This window comes from Anarrhichthys ocellatus, unplaced genomic scaffold, assembly GCF_004355925.1.
Source record: "Anarrhichthys ocellatus isolate YVR2014 unplaced genomic scaffold, GSC_Weel_1.0 scaffold11, whole genome shotgun sequence".
NCBI lineage: Eukaryota > Metazoa > Chordata > Actinopteri > Perciformes > Anarhichadidae > Anarrhichthys > Anarrhichthys ocellatus.
The window spans coordinates 10607441-10627831 of record NW_022280041.1 but is presented as its reverse complement, the minus strand read 5'-3'; the positions used below and the strand labels follow the sequence as shown (position 1 = coordinate 10627831).

Sequence of the window (20391 nt, the reverse complement as noted above, 5' to 3'; positions counted from 1 at the left end):
GGATAGGAAGTGTAGTGTATGTGGAGGCTGGAAGGAAGCTGAATGTTGTGGGAAAGGGGGTTGAGCTGGGGCAACATACAGGTGAACTGGCTGCAGACATGTATGGCGTGTCTGCATTTGTTATTTTGTATTTCTTAACACCAGATACTGTATGTGTCCAAGCTTATTTCCTCTAGGACAATGAAGTCTAACTAATTTTATTGTAACCTGATGCCATATAAAAGTAGTTTTCCAATCTATCAATTTTCTGTAACTCAATCAGTAACACAAAGAAGGGAGGAGTTGAAAGATGATTCATGTAAATTATGTAAAAATCGTCGGCAGGGATTTACCAAAAAACTGACAATGTAAAAGCAATGTAGCGGGGGACCATTTCATTCGAGAAGCGTTATTGTGGTTTGCTACTGCTACTGCTACATGTGGACAGTATTTTCTAAGTATCTTATGCAGTACAGGGTCACAGTGCGCTAGAGGCTATTTCAGCGCCATATGCATTTGGATATTCTGCTGTTTGGCATAAGTGAGATATAAACATACTGTACCTGTTTATATTCTATTTTGCCATTCTGTAGCTTTCTTTCCTCCGTTTATGGCTAGCTTATCAGCTGCTGGTTGTTAAACTAATGGATGTTAAGTTTTGAAAAAAGAGGATTGGGCCTTCTTCACAGTAACACATATAATTTTCTGCCAGTGACAATACAAAGTTATGACATGTAGATGGCATACTGAAACATATATACTGTATCTTGTATATTGTCCTGTATGAAATACTAATAGGCCAGTGGCATAAAATGTGTTTAGCAAAAGTGTTTTGTTGTTAAATTGTTAAATTAAAAGTTAATCAAATGTCTCACCGAGTTCTTGTTGTATCAAAATCCAGAAGTTTGACTTCAGCTCCACGTCCTCTGAGAGTCAGGATACTGTGTGAGATCTGTGTTTCCACACAGCTTAAATTCTACACACAGGCCCTATTCTAACAGGTCAAAGTCCAGCATGTGGGTTATAAGTTACTACCAAAGTTATGTGTATTGTTATTAAAAGCAAAGGTCAATAAAGGCATGATTTAAGTATGGTAAAGTGCATTTTAATGGATTTGTAATTTGAGTGATCCTACATTTTGCATTTGTCCTAATTGTGTCAAATAATTCTCTTGACATGAGAGAATCTGTTCAAAGTAAAGTTGTCAGATGGATGGCTGTTTTTTGTCCAATCAACATATTGTGTCTCAATGCAAAGTGGCTCATCAGTTTACTCCCGCTGAGCTCCACATCGCTGCTCGTTTCGCATCTTTGGATGATGTTTTCCTTGTAGATCGGACTCTCACATGCAAGTTCAATGCGCTGACTTTACAATCGGCTTGTTGAGGAAACTTCAGGGAGAACTGGGTAACAATCCAAACTTGGACACAGTCAGAGTGTGTGAGACGGGAGTGACAGGGAACGAGGGAAGGAGGAAGCAGCAAGGTCACACAGCAGAGGGAATAATAAAGTGAGCATTGGTGATTACAACAACAGCAAGAGGCGCAGTACAACGGTTATATCAGTGAGCCGCAGCATTTCCCTCCTCTCCTCTGCCTCTGTGGAGTTGTATAAACCTGAACCAAAATGTTGCGCCGCTCAACATTACATCTTTTACGAATTGTGTGTGTGTGTGTGTGTGTGTGTGTGTGTGTGTGTGTGTGTGTGTGTGTGTGTGTGTGTTTGTGTGCGCCTAAGCTGCTCCTTTATGGAAGCTAGGTTAAGCAAGGTCAAGTGTGACATGTAATCATAACAGACTACAAAGTCTAAAAACTGAATTGACCCCATTTGAACTCACTCACATTTGTCTCAGAGCTGCTCCGTGTTGGACGTTGACTTAAGTCTTCACTACAGCCCTAGTCAAAAGTTTAAAGTCAATGTGGAAGGCAAACACACAGGAGGTGTAATGAAAACACCTCATAACAGACTTAGAGACATCTAAATCATGGAAGCAGCCACAGATGCTGGCACCCCACTAGTTGGGCTGGACATAAGATAGAGCACACTGAGATTTATTGTGTTGAACTTCAGACAGACTTTGAGTTTTATTGCACTGTTGACTTGTATGTGACAAAAATATTAGGAACAGACTGAAAGATTCAGAGACATAAATAAGAAGAATGTATGATTTATCACAAATGCATCTATAGCACAACTTCATGGAACTAAGAATTACAGTATATTCTAATAGTTAGTAACACAATATAACCAGTCATTCAGGAAAAGTGATTTTCGCACACCTCTAGGTGTTGAGTGTACAGTCCTGTTAGCACTTTGCCACATCGCTGCTTTGAGCTTAATAAGGCTAAAATCAGAATGCTAATATGCTCACAGGGACAATGCTAACAGGCTGATGTTACTGTAAGCAGGTAATTTTTTTACCATGTTCACTATTGTTATTTAGCATATTAACAAAGTAGGCCTGCAGCTGAGACTGATGGGAATGTTATTTGTTTTGCAGGTATTTGGTCAAAAGTGTAGAATAAATTGTCAATCTTGTGGTGGTGCTTTAGGAGAAGTCAGAAGTTCACCAAAGTCAGAGGGATCCGTCCTTTGAGGACCTTGAATCTCTACCAAATTTCAATGCAATAGTTGTTGAGAAATCTCGGTCTGGACCAAAATGGGAGACTGACCGAGAGTTCAACATTGTCACCCCTTGACCCACGCCGCCAGCATGGCTGTAACTCCATGCCTAAACATGATATCTTATGAAGAGCTATGTTTCAGTACGGCCGCCGTCTTTGTCTTTTCATATAACAAGTGAAAATTAGCCCATATACAAACATATCATATACATACTTCTGAAGGATAACAACCAATACAAAGACAAAGTAATCAATTATCCAAAAGGAACATATGAAACAAGCATCTTGAAAGTGAAGGAAAACAAGTAAAAAAACAAAAGCATTCCTTATATAATATTAAAGATGTATGTGTGAAATCTGTGTGCAAAGTCAGTAACCCAAAAACTGTATAAAATACAGTTCAGTTCATACCACTACTGTCACTGTTAAGTTCTCGTTTATACTGTATCTGTTAATGGATTTTACAAAGGTGAAGTGTGTGCTTATCTCTTCTTTCCGTCATCAAGTGATGCAACATTTATGACCCTCATGTGCTGATGTTCAATCAGTTGCTCAGCGACATTCCACAGAGGCAGCCATGCTTGAACCAGCAATGCATCACACGCAGCGATGATGCGAATTCAGCATTTTGTTCTTATCTGGCGGCCATGCTGACGAAGGTGATGGGATTCTTCCTTGTTTTCATCTCTCTTGCTATTTGACACCAGGTGCAGGGCCCGCAGCAGCAGGAGTACAGACAATCCCTGCAAATGGTACCCTGTGGAGACAGAGACACAGTTAGGGACGGTTGGGCGAGGAGATAAGAGGGGTTAGACATGCAACAGTGAAAGGAAAAAAACAAATGCTTTCTACGTGTAAGTAGCGATACCAGGAGCCAAGCACTGCACTAGTTTTGTATAATACTAACCTGTTCTCATTGCCAGCTTGTCACATACTGACCCCTAGGTGTCACTTTCTAACACTGGGTAGTTACTGGTCACTGGTCTTCTATGTTACAAAACTGCAAAAGCACCTGCTCTGAGCGCCCATTACTGGCGTGGATGAGTTTGCATTGTAGTTACCTAAAAGACCTTATGCGTCGGTATCTGAGACCGGCCTGATAATACCATACAGCTGATTTTTGGGCTACTGACATTAATCCCGTTAAAGTATACATAAAAAAATCAGATGAATGATGACTTTTATGAGGGTTAACCCGATGCTTGTAAGTACTATATAAAGAATACAATTACCTCAATGCCATAGCGTTGGCGTACTGACACCCTGAGGGCTGTGGTCATAGGAGGGATAAGTCCAAAAGTGTCCAGCAGAGGTAAACATACACACTCCCCGGCCTCATGTGCTGTCTTACAGGTGAAGCAGGGAAGACACCAAAAGGCGAGGCAGCCTGAAATAAAAGTCCCAGTTAAGCTCAACAGTAGGAATGTGCTCATCTAAAAGGTTTCACAGCTGGACAACATCAGTCACTGAGGTCATGGCCAAACATCTCTTCTTGGGCTGCAAAGCCTCTTAAAGGTGTACAAACATTATTGTTGCACTTCAGAAAAAAATGTTTCAGATCTTCATCTTTGAGATTTGATATCTCGTATTATCTGACATCGACTGCATAAAAAGAAGGGCACATACACTGCGGCAGGTCTTGGAAGCAATCACAGATGCCAGAGGTCCATTGGCTGGACACACTGGTCATGATGAAGGGCCTGGGTTGGGACATGACCATCCTTTCAGACATGGCTTAAGCTTCTGACAAAAAAACACACATTACAGTAACTGTCAAGACCAAATCTTTGTGGTGATAAAGAAATATACCAAAAAATATTGTTAAGCCAAGGTTTTCAGTTTTGGGAAAGAGAAGTACACACTCAGGAGTAAACTGAACTGGTCAGGGTCATGAGAGTTACACACTGCTGTTATTGAGCAAACACCCCATATCTTTGACTTTTCAGGTAACAAGATAAACAGACTTGTGCGTGAACAGGTCTGTAGGTTGGAGTTCAACTGTGAAAAGTTTCACAAATCCCAGTCAGGTTGCAGAATTTCCTGACAGCTTCGAGGTCACGCAATCCTCCTGAAGTGAAATCATATGATAATGATGATAAATTTGTTTCAATAAGTAAATTATTATCAGGGTTTCTTCTTTTCCTGAAAGTACGACACAATTCAGAATAAATTAGAAATCTTTACCTTACTGTGAGCGGCATTCAGTGAAGGGATGGATTTGCAGAACAGCGTGGCATCTTATAGACTCGCTGCAGAGCAGTGAACGTGACAGGACAGCACAGGATGCATGTCACTGACCGGTCTGTCCAGTCTGACTTGTGTCCATACCTTTGGCAGTCAGACATCAGATAATCTGACCGTCACGCATCCTTTTGAATCTCAGACGTCATCATGCCACAAAATGCACATTACCTCATCTTTGAAGGATGCAACTCTGTTCTTAGACAGAGGTGAGTGATAAGAACAAAAGAGACACACAGCAGCTCTGTGCCTTTATGTTACAATCTTGCTAAATCAGTTGCTAAATTGCCTCTGAAAGAGGATATTTTAGACGTACTACATATTTTAAGCATGCTGCACTAACACATCAATTTACAGTTTTATTTTTGAAGGATTCCATATGTTACAATTCAGCTTAGTGAGAGCTGGATTTTTTTATTCACGATGTCTAAATTCCTGTCATTATTAATCTGCTTGTTGTAAATAACTATTTCAAATCCGCTATAACATTAGAGAAACTTCTCCTGTTTTTTGTTTTATGAAAAGAATCAATGTTTCCTTCTCCATAAAATTCACGTTCTTTGACCGTCTGTCATAATGCAGGGGGCTAAAAGATTCTTGGAATGACTTGGAATCTCTGTGCAACTTTTAGTGTGGTAGCGATAAAAATAAAGTGTAAAGGAGCAGCAAGTATACTTAAAAAGAAAGGCAGCACAAGTGTTAATCATATTTAGAAAGTTGCATTCAATAATTTGCCTTTGTAAACATGTGGCAAGTTCAAACTTAAAGATGGAGGCTCTATAGACTTTGTGTAATGCTACTGTTTGTAATCATCAGTGTGCTGTGGTACTGTTCCTTGCCTTAACCATCAATAAAACAACAAATAATTCATTACAAGTAAAAGTCGTGCACTCAAAATCCTCCAGAAGTCAAAGTACAGAAGTATTATCAACTAAATGTATTATACTGAAATATCAAAAGTAAAAGTACTCATTCTGCCGACAATTGGCGACTGTGAAAGATATTCAGCTACATATGAGATTTTTAGATTGGAGTTAGCTGGTTGCTTGTACTAAGGTATGTTCATCCAGTAGTTCCCAGCGTGGGGTTTGGCCCCCAGCAAGGAGTCACAAGATACATCTGAGGGGCCATGAGATGATTAATTGGAGTAGAAAGTAGAAAAAACTGAATTATGCTAAACAAATCTGTGATCATTTTTCAGACTTTTGTCTAATTTCAGCTTTGTTGTGAACAATATGATTTTCTTATCTTTTAGCTTTTTGGGCCTCAAAAAGTTCCATCCCTTTTTCAAATGACTGACAACTCATTGACATAATAACAAAAAAGCCTCCACTAGACAATGCTTCGTGTAATATGTTACAGGGCAAAAAAGTTGGGAATCACTAGTTCATACAATGAATTGTATTTTATAAAATTATGGAATGTTTATTTTTATATGTAAAATGTTAATCTGATGAATGTCAATCCGAGTAAAAAGTACAATAGTTCCATCTGAAATGAAGTAGAGTAGGAGTAGAAAAGTAGAATAAAGCTACAGTGCATGAGCAAATGTACTTAATTAATTCCCACCATGAAATAATGCTCATTCTGCTACTCAAAAATACATGGAAAAGTAGCCTCGTGTCTAATATTCAAATTACTTTTCATCACTTCATTTTGGGAAAAACTGAACTTTCCTCTCTGTGGGACAGATCGGGTCCCTGAATTCTCTAAAGGCAACAGGGAGTGGCTGCAGATCAGAGGAAGTGTGATTAAATCAACTCCTGCACACTGGAGGGCAAGCTGCAGCAGAGCACAGAAGACAGGAGTGCTGCATGTATGGTCTAGACCAAGTGCGCCCCCTGCAGGGAGGTCAGAGCGGTGTATCTGGCTGAGGAAGAGGAGGAGGCGTTGGATGCTGCTCTTCTCTTCAGCTCTCTGGAGATCTGGAGCCAAGATAGCGGATAGCAGCAGCATCCATACAGGCAGTCGCTCCACACCCCCCCCTGTAAGACACACGCAGAGCGGCCTGAACACAGGTGGGAGGCTCGAACAAAAGGTGAACATTTGCATTTAGGTGCAAAGAAAATACATTTTTACTGATATACAATGCAGCAGATCTGTGTTTCATTTGCCTGTTGTACTATGATACACTTTGTAATTTGCAGTATTACATTAAGTTAGTTTGAAGAGAATCTGGAGTATAATTTAATAGTAGTTTAGTTGTAGTTTAACATTCATTTTTTATGTTTCAAAACACCAAATTAGCAATGTATAATACGGCAGCTTGAAGTTCATAGAAGGCGATGTATTTGTCAGTGTAACAGTAATAATCAAGCTCTTCTGCTTCAGTTAATATCCTCTCCCTGAGGACACTGAGTTTCGTGCAGCCAAGTCTTTGCTCTTAGCAACAGCAACCAGGACAAAGAGCTTGTCAGTAATGTCGAGATAGAAATGTTAGTGGGTGAGATTAAATCAATAAAGTCTGAGAAACAACCAAGAAGGCAGATCCATGTGCAGCCTCAGCATGTGACTTCTCAGCATTGCAACTTTTGTCACTTTTGATTTCTCTGTCTTACTTCTTGCATCATCGCTGTCAAGTCCAAACATTATTGTTATGTAATATGTAATAAGTATATAATATCAAAAACAGCAATTGTTGCATTGCATTCGTGACATAATCTACTAAATAATAATTCCACCTGACAAGCATCTTTACAGGTCTGAGGATCTGACTGCAACTTGTTGAGTGTCTAGAAGTAGCAAAAACAATCTTTATGTTTACATGCATGTCTTTCTTGAGCAACATACCTGGGATCTGCTCAATAGCACCCTTTCTCTCTGCTGCGCTGGCTCTCTTGTGCATTCAATGTGGGAGGGTGACAACGTTAACGACTAAAATTATCACTACGCCCCCAAACATCATTACAGGTCTATAGATCTGAATGCAACGTGCAACTTTGGGATTAGAAAGTACCACAATAAACATAAACAAACAAAAAGGTATCGTCTCAAATATAAGTTTGGAGTTATTTGTTGGTTTATTTAGTGTTGGTTTATAATAGTTGTTAAGATTCCGTCAAACTATGCTGTCAAAACGGTGCTTGAGGAAAAGTCATCACTTCTGACTCATCCTCTAAGGACCCTAAATCTCTTTCAGAGATTTCAATGAAATAAAATAAAATATATTTTTGTATAGCCCAAAATCACAAATTTTCCTCAGAGGGCTTTACAATCTGTACACATATAACAACCTCTGACATAGGACCCTTCCATTGGAACAGGAAGAACTCCCCCAAAAAAAACCTTTAATGGGGAGACAAGAGACCTTAGGGAGAGCAACAGAGGAGGGATCCCTCTCCCAGGATGGACAGAAGTGCAATAGATGTCATGTGTACATTCAATGTATATGACAGAACCAAGGCAGGAGGCAAGACCAGGGTCCAGGTATAACCAGGATCCACGGAAACCTGCGAGGCGAGATTGGTATCAGTAAGATTTGGTGGCATTCCATCCAATAGTTGTTGAGATATTTAGTTTCATTAAACAACTTTTAATGAATATGCAAATGAGTGAAGTAATCTGACTGAATCTACAGTTTTATTCTCGTGATACACCACCGTTACAGCATTGTCTCCCTCCATCCATGAGAGAGTTTGCGCTACAAACAGCCTGCATGCTGTGACTTGTTTTCATAAGAACTTCTGGCACCTTCCTAGCTCATGCTCTGCGGTATTGACAGCGATCCACGGCCCACTCCACCTCCAGAGAAGCCAACATTACCAACCACCTCCTTCTCTCCGATGGCAGCACTCCAGCTTCTGCCTGCCTGGCCTCCAACCACTCCCACCTCCTGCCTTATCTCTTCTTCTCTTCACTGTCCCAGAAACGCTCCGCTTATCCAACATCAGACTCACACAACTTGGCCCCGGCATGTGCTGTTTGCTTGTCGAAACATCTGTTCGGTATTGGTTATGTGCAGTGATGAGTGACCCGATGTCTATTGAGATCTGTGGTCGTGCATGCAGGTGTGTGAGTGTTTAGTGTGGACAAGCAGTGGGTGGGAAGCCTGAGCAGCTTGCTGTATCTTAAATGCACTAACAGCTAGTTGTTTATTCATTTAGTTATTTATGGCTCTAGAGGAGATTTATACAATAACCTGTGTCATTAGGCACACCTGCGTGATCTTGCAGCTATTTCCCCCGCATGCTGTTATTGTGTTTCATCACTAAAGCGTCTTCGTCTTCTCAGCAGCTATCCTAATTATCCAAAGCTCCAGCGGCTCTGTGTTATTGAGCTGGGTACACAGTGTACGCAATCTGCTGCATTGTTCACGACATCACAGTCACAGGGGCCACTCCACTTGGCTGAAAGAATTTAGTCTCACATTTAACTCTCACATTCCCAACCCCAGCTACAGAGAAACGTCTCAGCAAAACACTCGTTTATTCACAGTCACTTCTTCTTCACCCTCTCTGATCGATTGAACGTGACATAAATGCCTCAACTAAGTTCAGTTTTGTTCACTGGCAATTCCAACCAAGTTTTGAAACAAGATGGCAGCATCCTCATAAAGGTTGAGGAGAAAAAGACAGTGGTGGCAGGGGCGGAGCCAGATGTGTGAACATTCAGGGCTCAGCCCAAACCAAGGGGGGGGGGTCTGGGGGCATCCTCACTCGCTTTTCCCATTTACAGCATGCACTATTTTATAAACCATTTGATATTAGAATGCCTAAAAATCTATTTGGGTCTCAATCAGGTATACATCCCTCCACCAGATGTCAAATCCTATCTGTGGTGTATTACCGGTATGCCGTATCGTTCCCTGACAGACGCCCTCATGGCGAGAGAGGCCGGTGGTACGCAGCCGATACAGTCCAGCAGGGGCAGGCAGGGACAGGAGCCCACTGCACTGGTCACCTTACAGGTAAACACTGGGAGGCAGCACAGGGCAAAGCAGCCTAAACACACACACACACACACACACACACACACACACACACACACACACTAGGTTAACTCATAGTACACAAAAACCTAATGTTTTATCATTTCAGGAAAGCATTTTTTTTGCATTCAGCATAGACAGAAAATGTATACATCTCATCATATTTTATATCATACTGTATACTGTATAATGTTTGGACACTTACAGTCTCCCATGTCTTTATGGCACTCACACAGGCCAGTACTCCATTGACCTTTCTCCTGAACCCTGCTCTCCGGCTGGACCTGGACCACCTGTTGAGACATAGCTGAGCTGGCCATCCACGACCATGAAGGAGAGGGGGGGTTATGTTATGGTTGTGATGCTATTCCTACTGTTTGTTCACATAAAGAACACATCCATTCTAACTTGTGAAAAGCCTCAGTTACCAATGAGTTCCCCTTTTATTTTGTACTTTTCATGTACAATGCTTATTCCACTCTGGGTTAAACATTGTAGACTCTTCTAATCAAATAAATTAGATCAACTCATTTTATCATTAATTCAGTGTGATTAAATGCATTCATCAGTCTTAAATTGGCAACATTCAGAGACAATTCAGAGCATGTAACCCTGAATTCAACTTAAAATGAAGAGCTAAATATCCAACTAATGAGTATTAACATTGTTAGCCTTTTAGATTTCCCCCCAGCATACATTGAATTTGGTTAGAATTCTCAAGAATATATTATTATTTAGTCATTTGAAGGAAAGGAGGTAAATGTAGTGGAGAAGTATAAAGTAGCGAGAAATTGATATCCTCAAGTTCAGTCCAAATACCTCAAAATTGTATTATTTTGAATGTACATTTGAATGCATCACTTAGATTGTTTGACACTTTCTGATTTTGAAAAACCAGGTTGCCAGGAAGAGGCAGTTATGTTTCCTCCAAAACATATCTAGCAAAATAAATAATTAGTTAATACTACTAATATACGATTCAGTTGCTATCTGATCTACTAGTTTGCATCCAAGTGAGTACTCGGCCTGCAGTGCTGCTATCTGGCCCCTGCGATCTAAATAACTCTACACATTAACACCAGTTAGAAAAATAAGAGGATACAAGGCAGCAAACTCTGCATCCGTGACCCATAATTCTGACCAAAGCCAACATCCACAGGAAACCTATTATCCCAGTCAAAAGTTAAGCTCAACAAACCAGTGAGGTGCTTGCTGTGAACAAAAGTCCACGCCCGTCACTCACTACGGATTAAACGCCTCTGTCTCCTGACCCGAGTTATTCTTTAGCTCTGCTCCTCAGCTCCAAACTCAGAGAAGAGCAAGGTTCCTCCAGAGCTTTCCCTTTTTCTGGTACATGCGTGGCTCAGAGCCAGCCTGCTGTACTCTGAAGAATGATTTACATCAGTGAAGTTTAACCGAAAATATGTAACCAGGGTTATTTTTTATAAAGAATAGATGACTTACCCGTCTGAGGGTTTAGTTGTCAAAATCCCAAGAAAAACAAGTACGGGCCACTTTTGTTAAGTACTATGAGACGTTTCCTCTCTTTCTCTCGTCTCACTTTGACGTTCACATGTGTGTGTGTGTGTGTGTGTGTGTGTGTGTGTGTGTGTGTGTGTGTGTGCTCTTTGCTTGACTGCAGTGTTTTGGGGTAAATATGAAAAAGTGGGTAAACAAGGCAATGTGCTCCCATGACAGTTTACTCTGCTGACCTGTAGTGTTTTGTTCAGAGACCTCGGTGAGAGATAAGTTGATGTCTGAAAACATGCCTGAGTTACACCACTGGACACTCCTGATCTGTACCAGTTGAGTAAGAGACACGAAGAAATCACAAAATGTCATCACGCAGCACTTATAGGTAAAACTGTGTATCATATCATTGAGAATATTAATAGGACATACAGATTCTCTTATTATTTATTTTTATTTTTAAGTGAGCTCTGCTAATTTTGTTCTTTTTAGGATTCTGCTCGGTGAAAAATACATCAAATCAAATGATAATATTTACACAAGCAGTGGAATTTCACCATTTGAAATTGCATCATATAGAAGGGTTTTCTTTGAAGCTGCGCAACAAAACAAAAAACAAATCCTCACTATAACATCCGATTTCTCATTGTTCTGAAACAGGAAAGGCCCAGTGGAGTGAATCCTACCCCTATCAAGCAAGAGCTGCCTCCTCTTCCATAAGGGCTGCAGCTGACACAGGTGATCACACAGAGGATTAACGAAGGGGACATTCATGGGGGGTGAGAGAGTATCGCATCCACCCAAAAATACAGAACCGGATCATTCACAGTAAAAACTGACAATGACAATTACATTTCTACAATATTAAATTAAGTAAATTCTTGGGATTTATTATTTAAAACAATCAGAACTTGATGTAACATTGTACAAATACCTGAAAGTGTGATGAATGTTTCAACCAATGTTTCAAACCTGTTTTAGCAAAAAAAGGAATTAGGGCAATATTCAATATTTTGGGAAATAGTTGCTTTTATTAGCCAAGAGTTAGATGAGAAGATTGATACCAATCTCACATATGTTTGGTAAATGAAGTCGTAGCAAGCAGTCAGTTAACTTGGCTCAGCAAAAAAAAAACAGAACAGTTCATTTGAGAAGTAATCTGGCACATAACCCCCATAATACAGCTCATTTTTGCTTTTACACTTTGGTTTTTGTTCACATTACATAAATGTGAGACAGTGAAGCTGTCTTCCAGTTTCCAGTCGTGCTAAGCTAAGCTAATTGACTGCTGGCTGCAGCTTCACATTCACTGTACAGACATGAGAGTTGTATCGATACTCTCAGCTACAAAGTGAAGAAGCGTATTTCCCAAAATGTCAAACTACCGCTAAGCTCCGCTTACGTTCAAACATACACAAACAAAGGAGAAAAACAAAGTATCTGCAATAGAAAATGTCTTTATTTACAATGTATTTGAGGTCACAGATATCTATAGTATATTACAAGGTTGATGCGATGCATAAGGGAGTTAATTGTGTGTCATGTCATGTTGTGACAGTTATGTGACTTGACATAATGGGATGTAACAGCTAACATCATGTGATGACGATTTGATCTTGTATGTTGTGATATGATTCCTAAAGAGCCGTGTTCAAGGTCCTTCTCTCCTGCTCCCCCTTTGAAATCCATTGATTCATACCAGGGAGATTGGAAAACCAGGAAGCCCTGTGCTGCAGGCTGCTTTAAACTCTGGAAACTCTACACATTTAGAGAAAAAAATGGAAACAAATTAAGCATCTTTACTGAATAGTAGCACAGAAGAGAGAAAAGAAATCTCTCCATCTCACACCCACATACAATGTCAGTTCACTCACTGTGTTGGTTTGTTTTGCTGCAGAAGCATTTGATCAGATTCTGTTTCTCTTTGTGGTTTGTGGGAAACAGTGGGTAGCGACACTTTATTTTTCCATTGGCAAAAACTGCAGTGAAAACAGAGGTGGTCATTGAAATGAGCACCATAGACACTCGGATCATAACCCCTCTTAATGCCATGTTCTCTGCTGACTGTACAGTATTGTAGAAAAGTCTGTAGAAAACCAATCTTATCTAACAGTATCTAACAGCCCCGGTGATCATACTCTTTTTCCATGCTGATTTTCACCATTTCAAATCTTTAACCAAAATGTATGAAAGACCAGGGGACACTCACCTCTGCACCTGCACTTGCGGATGTGCACTTTGGACACATGAAATCCAGCTTGTGAAGCTTTACACAGTGGAAAAAGACAAACAGCAAGAAATCATTAATGGCCGACAATAATACATTACCCATCAACCGCCTCATCCCATTTCCTGCGTCGCTGATGTCATAAATGCATCATAAGATGCACTTATCCAAAATCTATTCTCTTTGTATGTACCTGTGCTGCCATAAAAGGTGTCAACCAGAATGATGAGCAGGAGAGTAAGACTTATGATCCTGGACATGATGGGGGTGGGTTTTGCTCCGCTCACGACAAAGTGTTAGATTGTTCTACAGGGGAAGAGACACACTGACAATTATATATACCAACCGTGTGGGTCTGCAGAGTTTGATCTACGGGCAGATCAGTCTTGGCAAGTCTCAGGGGGTATTTCTTTTAGGTAATCTCTCAACTGTGCATGGATTCATGTGATGGAGAGATAACACATTCCCAACAGGTATGTACAAACAAAAACATCAAAATATGGGTTGAACTTTTACCCAAGACTTTATCCTTTTGCAGTCGGTTTATTGTAGGTGGAAGGTTACTGACTTTAGTGACAATAAACCTTCAAAAATCAGCTTCATACTAATTTGTAATACTTGTAATACTTTTTTCAAAATCAGCTTAACTACTAGACCTTCTTTTCAGCCACCTGATAATTGCAGAAGTACCCTTTGGAGTACAAATATCCCACATTTCCACATTATCCTACAGTATTCTACTTAGGCCAATTCTGTGTTAGCTTATTCTTCATTGAATGAATTCTATGTGTGTGTTTCCCCCAAATTCAGCCAGAAATGTTTGGTATCTTTGAAAGCTTCGAAAGACTCAAGATTGGTCAACCCTGACTTGGGACTTGAGTGCCAAGGGCTGACACTAAAAAATGACTTGCTTCCACCTGTGGTCTAGATACATTTGGTCGTGGTTAGGTGTTGCAGAGATCGCTGGTTGGATTTAGGCGGGTAAGGTTCAGACTCAGGCCGACCCAGAGGGAGGTCTGGGTCGGCCTGCTTGGCTTGCTGCCACCGCGACCCGACCCCGGATAAGCGGTGGAAAATGGATGGATGGAGGTTCAGAGAAGGGGGGAACTCAAATGAATGAAACAGAGTGAGTTCATATTAACAAGCAGCAGTTGTTGACAAAGAACTAATGAATGAATGAGTAAATAATCTATAGCCAATAAGTCACTAATCTACTTCACTGGTTGGATATTTATGTTTTTCTATATGGACGAGAGCTGCAGTTAGTGTGCTGACATGATCTGCTGCCTCCGACATAAAGCATTACATGTGCTGTGTATGGGGATTACCAAGCAGTGTCTAGTCATTGGCTGGCGCCTGAGTCACTCTCTCATTACCTAAGGTGCGTAATTACGCACTGCGCCCCTCGAAAACTTTGGCACACCTCCGCTGTACAATCCGAAGTGTCAGCACTGTCACTTATATCGAGCGCGCGCTGACGTCCGCGTCACTAGGAGTCAAGACACAATACGAGGAAATCCCCAAGGCCGAGAAAACGACGAGAGGCCCCTTTAAATCGACGCTTCCTCGGTGTGGTACCGAGAGAGAGAGGGAGAGAGAGAGAAGAGAGAAGAGAGAGAGAGAGAGAGAGAGAGAGAGAGAGAGAGAGAGAGAGAAGAGAGAGAGGGAGAGATCTCATCAACAACAACACTGTTCTTATCAGAAGCCGCTTTTACCAGATTGGGCTCTTTACTGCGGCCTCGGTGAAGAAGAGGTGAGGTCACATCTATCGTGTTTAGTATTCCTAAAGGATTGTAGCGGAAGCGATCTGTCAATGCTGATTTTAGAAGCGGGCGGACAAGCGCAGTTTATAACAGTGTATCAAACGGAAGCCACGTTATTGTCCTGCTCAGCTGTTGTAATGTCCAGGAAGGCATTTGCTACACCTGCTAGTTGTAATAGAGTGGGACAACACACATTAGAGTGCATCGTTTATTTCAGGATAAACAGCGGGGAAGTGTTTGTGCGCACTTGCCAAGAGCTGGCCGCTCTCTGACGCATGAGAGCTATTTCTGACAGACGTCTTTACTTTCTTTCACAGGCTACGAGGACTTTCAGTCTGTTATCTCCAGCATTCTGTCGTGTGTTGTTCATACATTCGTCGTGTGTTGAATGCCATTGCGGAAGTGAGAAGCTTTTCGACACGACACAAAAGCTTGGGCTGTGCGGACATCTAGCGGCCAATCAGGAGAAGGCGCCTTCTCGAGATGTACGGAGCATCAGGTATCCCAGAGCTCATCCAGCCCAGCGGGCCGCCGCGGCAGCCGGGTCCGGGAGGGCAGTACAACCCGGGACACCCCCAGGTTAACGGCGGCGACGGCGGCGGGGCCAATCCCCAGAGACTCGGACAGAGGGCACCCAAGCTGGGACAGATTGGTCGAACCAAGAAAGGTGGGTGGGTGCTGGGCTTCTCCTTAAAGCTGTTTGTTTTCTTTGTTTGGTTCAGACACATGACAGTGACAACATACAACAGCTACACACATAGAAACACTTCCTTCATTTATGAGAATGCCATGGTATCAAATAAAAAACAAAATCGACACAGACTTAACTGTGAACAAACAAATACGAGGCCACTTTACATACGCAGTTATAATGACAAAGACTAAAAGCTCATTTTCTTTCAAAAGTTTATTTTTAGAAGATGCTTCTTTAGTTGTATTCTGAAGCTGAACCATGAATAACCTTTATGTAGTACTGGCTGTAAAAACAAATCTCCCTCTTGGATAAAAAAATTATAATAAAAATCTACCCCGACCACGCAGGAATTAACCTACTGATGCACTCAATGTTAGCTTAAGTTCTTCACATGCAAGGTTATAAAGCTGAAGTGGTGATCTAATCATTCGGAGTGCAATACCACTACTTCTATGATATAACAATAACACTATTTTTTATTACCTTCATACTTTGCTTTTCCTCGGAAAGCAAGAAGACACACATTGATTGTTAGTTTCTTGAAGAATATTTGGTGAATATTCGGTCGATTTTTGAAAACGTAGCTGAAAGTTGCATCCCTAGATGTCAGCAAGGCTATGTACAAGTACATTGAGTATCGGGTAAACTTGATCCGCAGATACTCCAGCCTCTGAGGCACGTATGGTAATCACAAGGCGTAAAATCTTTAACGGAATAGTTTGACATTTTTGGAAATATGCTTGTTTGCTCTTTCCTGAAGAGAATTAGACAAGAATATTGATACCACTGTCATGTTTGTCCATTACTGCCAGCAGCCATTTAGCTTAGATTAGCATAAAAAAAAACGACAGGAAACAGCCTGGCCAATCAAATGAAAACCTCAAATGTCAAACTATTCCATTAAATACATAATTTTCTGCTGCTCTTAATCAAAACAATACCAGAAGACAAAGTTTGGTGACATCGTGAAGTATGGGATCATGGGAGTTGTTGTCTTCACGGCCATTACCGTCATTGCAGTCAGCTTCTCCCGGTTAGGAGCTTCTTTAGGAGGTTTTTTTGGGAGGAAAATATTTGGGAAAATTTAAGTCCACAACTTCCCAAAATATATAACATAGTTATGTTTAGTCATTTGAATACATAAAGGTCACATATTATACCTGTGATAACATCTTATATCAACGCATTCACTGAGAGGCACACATTCCTGACCTTTGACCCTTTCTCCTCAGTGGACTTGGACGACGAAGACTTGGACGACATCATGAACAACAACGGGCAGTGTCCTGTATCTGTGTCGCCCATCTCCTAAACTTCACCAAGAAGTGCCAAAAAAAGAAATCCCCCAGGACGCCAAAACTCCCCGTCAGTGATCTTGGCCTTGATCCTGTCACGTGTCCGACTGAAGCTTCTGATGGCTCAAACCAGACACAAAAAAAACGCCTCATTTAGCGGCAGCTGAAGCCTAGGCCCTGATTGTACATAGTGTTTATTTATCTTACCTTTGGTCAGACTGTGAATGGATTTTATTGCATCGCTCTCTACTCTGTACCTCGGTAGGCAGTATATTATCAGGACTTGAGGGAAGGAAGTGTCTTTATTTTTCAGAGCTTCTTTAACAAGGGCTACATTTCTAAAGTTGCACTGAGCAAATGGTTTTGGTGAAAAGCAGCTTCTCACCTGCCTGTTTTCTGGTGAGGGTTTCTAAGTCTGTGGGTTGGCTGTGTGAGGGAACACAGACCTGTTAGTGTCTAACACACAGGTGAAATGTTAAGCTTTGGTTGTGCAATGACTATCGTTCTCTACTCTCACACCGATGCAAGTGGTGTATACTATCCAGTGGACGAAAGCTCGCTATTTACTGAAGGAAAAAATACAACTACTGCTAAATATTTATTGTTTAAAAAAAATGAGAAGAAAACACTTTGTTGTGTTGTTATGTCTTCTAAATGTTTTTTACTCGTTTCTGAATGGAAAATTGCTTTAGTCATCTATAACTGAGATTTAATATGTTTTCCAAATGGTGCACTTTGTGGGAATGCCTGTTATGTGCAGTGACATGTTGCAGAATTCTATGCATGGAGTCTGTTTAAAGCATCAAAACACGTAACTGGTATCCTGTTATTAAGGGCTAATGTAGAAGTATTTCAAAAACCGCAAGCACCGTTATGCTCTTTAGATCATGCAGAGTCAATGTTTTCCTGGAGCTCATTGTTGGCTCGGGTCGCTGACTCAGCAGTAAAATGTCGTAAACAACAACAGATTCATGGAGGGTTTTGTTAGCTTTCAAAGGGGACGGGTTTCCCAGTTGGCCAGACAACTGTGATAAAAGACATGTACAGTCCTAGTTCTTTTGAATCAATTGCCAAATGATATTTGACGCTGTATCAGATCGATGATTGAAATAGATTGGCACACAGACATGTGATGATGAACAATACTTTACTTTGTATTAATATTTACAGCAGTAATCTGCTTAAGCTACACGCAGATGGTGTCAGAGTGTCTTTTGGGTTCAAGTGAACTCTTTAAAGATAATGTCAACCTTTACTTCACAATTACAGTATGAGATAATGAAAACAAGCAGCTCTCTATGATTAGTTCTCACTGCTGAGACAATCTTAACACTGATGCTTTTTTTGGGGGTGGGGGGGGGTTATTTGGGTTTTTTAAAGATTGCAGTGGACCTTGAAATGACATGCTATTGTCGGTAGAGGCTCATGCTGATGTCATGTTACTTAGTTGGCTGTGAAATTGTTACTCGTTCACTTTAACTTTTTTTGCGTCATGGAAGCACCTGCATTTCACAGCCCGTTCTCTGACTCTGAGATTGTCTTTGGGGTTGTTTGCTACCCTTTGCATGGAAATGGTCGACTTTTCATAATGCATCTCGGGAAAATTAAAGATGAATCTTTGTGGAATCTCTGTGGAGTTTATTGTTTTGATGCACTTGTTTCCAATTTGTGTTCCTAAACTTCAAAAGACATTTACATAATTGTCAGTGTAATACTCTCATTAGAGGGAGTTTGGAGAAAGAGATGGAGTAGCAGCAGGGGAGCAAAGCAATGTACCGTTGTAGACGGGGGGCAGCAGCAACATGTATTATAGACACCTAAACAAATCTAAATCAGTTTAAGTAAACACTATATGTGGAATATTGTCCCCGCTTTACCATGCTGTGTCCCGATTAGGTCACTTATCTATTAAACCATGACTGCCAAGGCTGGGTTTATCACTTAAAGCATTTTAAGCTGCACATTACAGTTGTGTGATGTGGCCGAATACAAATTAAAGGCAAAATATGGAGTGGTAAACAGAGTTAAATAATGTATGCTAAAAGAGACATCTTTTAAAACACACTCTGCTTTCAATAATAATTTGTCTGATATGATATTTTAAAAAAATAATATGATTCCTCATTTACAAATCCAGAGTCTATGAATATGCAAATATGTGTTCTTTCAAAATGCTACTGAAGTACTTTACTGAAGAGTCCTCTCTTTATCTATATGTACTCAAGGTGTCACATCATGTTATTACTTCATATTATGTATAAATATAGTATGTCAATACTAAAAATGTTCCTCCTTCAGCAGATGAATGACGACTCTCCTGTCAGACTAGTGTCGCACTCAGAGATGCAAGTACAGCAACAATAATTAAAGTACATTTTTGATGAACAAAATATTTTATTTATGTTTTGATGCTCTTTACAAGTGCTACATTTAAAATGATATTGCCTATTGCCTCTACACTGCTCTCAGCATGGCGACGGCTAACGGTGCTACCAGTGCTAGCAGTGACTACATTTACATGCACACGATCTTTCAGGTTTATTAATTATTTAAAAAAAAAATACAATATTCCTACTGAGCTGTTTACGTGTCTAATGAAAATGATCATCCCACCAACATTTACATGAAGCCGTGCACACATAATTCATGGCGGACTTGTTTGACCGTGCGAACGCAGCCTCCTCTTTCATTCCTTCAAACCACCTTCTTGAAAAGGTGGGTGTTACAATATTTGTGCATATTCAAAAGACTGTTGATATCCAAGTCTTTCACAATGTTTAAGAGTAGGTTTGTTTCTCCTTCCTGGACAGAAATGCGGGATCCTCTCTGCAAACTGTCGGCTAGCTGGTCTGTGTTCAACACACAGAGCTGGAAACAGGTGAGAGACCATGTGTCGCCAATTGCAATAAAAAAAAAAACAAGTGATACGCATATTCCGAAAGCGCTGTATACATGTTCATAAAATGCTAAATCCAGAATGATATCGGCATATCCCACGTTTTAATGGGAAAATGCAGAATAATTCAGAATAAGGCCTTCATCAAATAATCCAAACGGAATATGTTGTTTACATAATAATAATAATAACTTTATTTATACAGCACCTTTAAAAACAGAGTTCACAAAGACAAAAACAAACATGACACTAATCTAAATATGGAATATTGTCATA

At 40.5% G+C, this 20391-nt stretch overlaps 3 protein-coding genes across 4 annotated transcripts; 1 reads left to right on the top strand and 2 right to left on the bottom strand.

The window, feature by feature from the left end:
- Positions 1 to 2032: 2032 nt before the first annotated feature.
- Positions 2033 to 5185, bottom strand: LOC116385650 (cornifelin homolog A-like). 2 transcript variants are annotated; one of them, XM_031851303.1, is made up of 5 exons: positions 4787 to 5185; positions 4465 to 4670; positions 4229 to 4345; positions 3835 to 3989; positions 2033 to 3359 (listed from the first exon to the last, which is right to left on the bottom strand). In XM_031851303.1, exons 3-5 carry the CDS (start codon positions 4332 to 4334, stop codon positions 3237 to 3239), a joined length of 384 nt encoding a protein of 127 aa, XP_031707163.1. In that variant the 5' UTR covers positions 4335 to 4345; positions 4465 to 4670; positions 4787 to 5185; the 3' UTR covers positions 2033 to 3236. The 2 variants fall into 2 exon arrangements, with proteins under 2 accessions (XP_031707163.1, XP_031707162.1); XM_031851302.1 differs by having other exon boundaries at positions 4567 to 4670; positions 4787 to 5183.
- Positions 5186 to 6362: 1177 nt separating this feature from the next.
- LOC116385473 (placenta-specific gene 8 protein-like) lies at positions 6363 to 10090 on the bottom strand. Its single transcript, XM_031850968.1, has 3 exons — positions 9976 to 10090; positions 9629 to 9756; positions 6363 to 6828 (listed from the first exon to the last, which is right to left on the bottom strand). The coding sequence occupies exons 1-3, from the start codon at positions 10088 to 10090 to the stop codon at positions 6667 to 6669; spliced, it is 405 nt and encodes a 134-aa protein (XP_031706828.1). The 3' UTR covers positions 6363 to 6666.
- Positions 10091 to 14928: 4838 nt separating this feature from the next.
- LOC116385526 (calcium/calmodulin-dependent protein kinase II inhibitor 1-like) lies at positions 14929 to 18845 on the top strand. Its single transcript, XM_031851058.1, has 3 exons — positions 14929 to 15220; positions 15548 to 15897; positions 17157 to 18845. Exons 2-3 carry the CDS (start codon positions 15714 to 15716, stop codon positions 17234 to 17236), a joined length of 264 nt encoding a protein of 87 aa, XP_031706918.1. The 5' UTR covers positions 14929 to 15220; positions 15548 to 15713; the 3' UTR covers positions 17237 to 18845.
- Positions 18846 to 20391: the final 1546 nt, after the last annotated feature.

Excerpts from the sequence above, each read along its gene's own strand:
- LOC116385526 (XM_031851058.1), top strand. The coding sequence starts at position 15,714 with ATGTACGGAGCATCAGGTATCCCAGAGCTCATCCAGCCCAGCGGGCCG. Across the intron at positions 15,898-17,156 it reads GATTGGTCGAACCAAGAAAG|TGGACTTGGACGACGAAGAC; the intron begins GTGGGTGGGTGC and ends CTTTCTCCTCAG.
- LOC116385473 (XM_031850968.1), bottom strand. The coding sequence starts at position 10,090 with ATGGCCAGCTCAGCTATGTCTCAACAGGTGGTCCAGGTCCAGCCGGAG. Across the intron at positions 9,757-9,975 it reads CCATAAAGACATGGGAGACT|TGTTTACCTGTAAGGTGACC; the intron begins GTAAGTGTCCAA and ends GCTGCCTCCCAG. Across the intron at positions 6,829-9,628 it reads GGGAACGATACGGCATACCG|GGGGGGGTGTGGAGCGACTG; the intron begins GTAATACACCAC and ends TGTGTCTTACAG.
- LOC116385650 (XM_031851303.1), bottom strand. The coding sequence starts at position 4,334 with ATGTCTGAAAGGATGGTCATGTCCCAACCCAGGCCCTTCATCATGACC. Across the intron at positions 3,990-4,228 it reads CTTCCAAGACCTGCCGCAGT|GCTGCCTCGCCTTTTGGTGT; the intron begins GTATGTGCCCTT and ends CTTTTATTTCAG. Across the intron at positions 3,360-3,834 it reads GCCAACGCTATGGCATTGAG|GGTACCATTTGCAGGGATTG; the intron begins GTAATTGTATTC and ends CTGTCTCCACAG.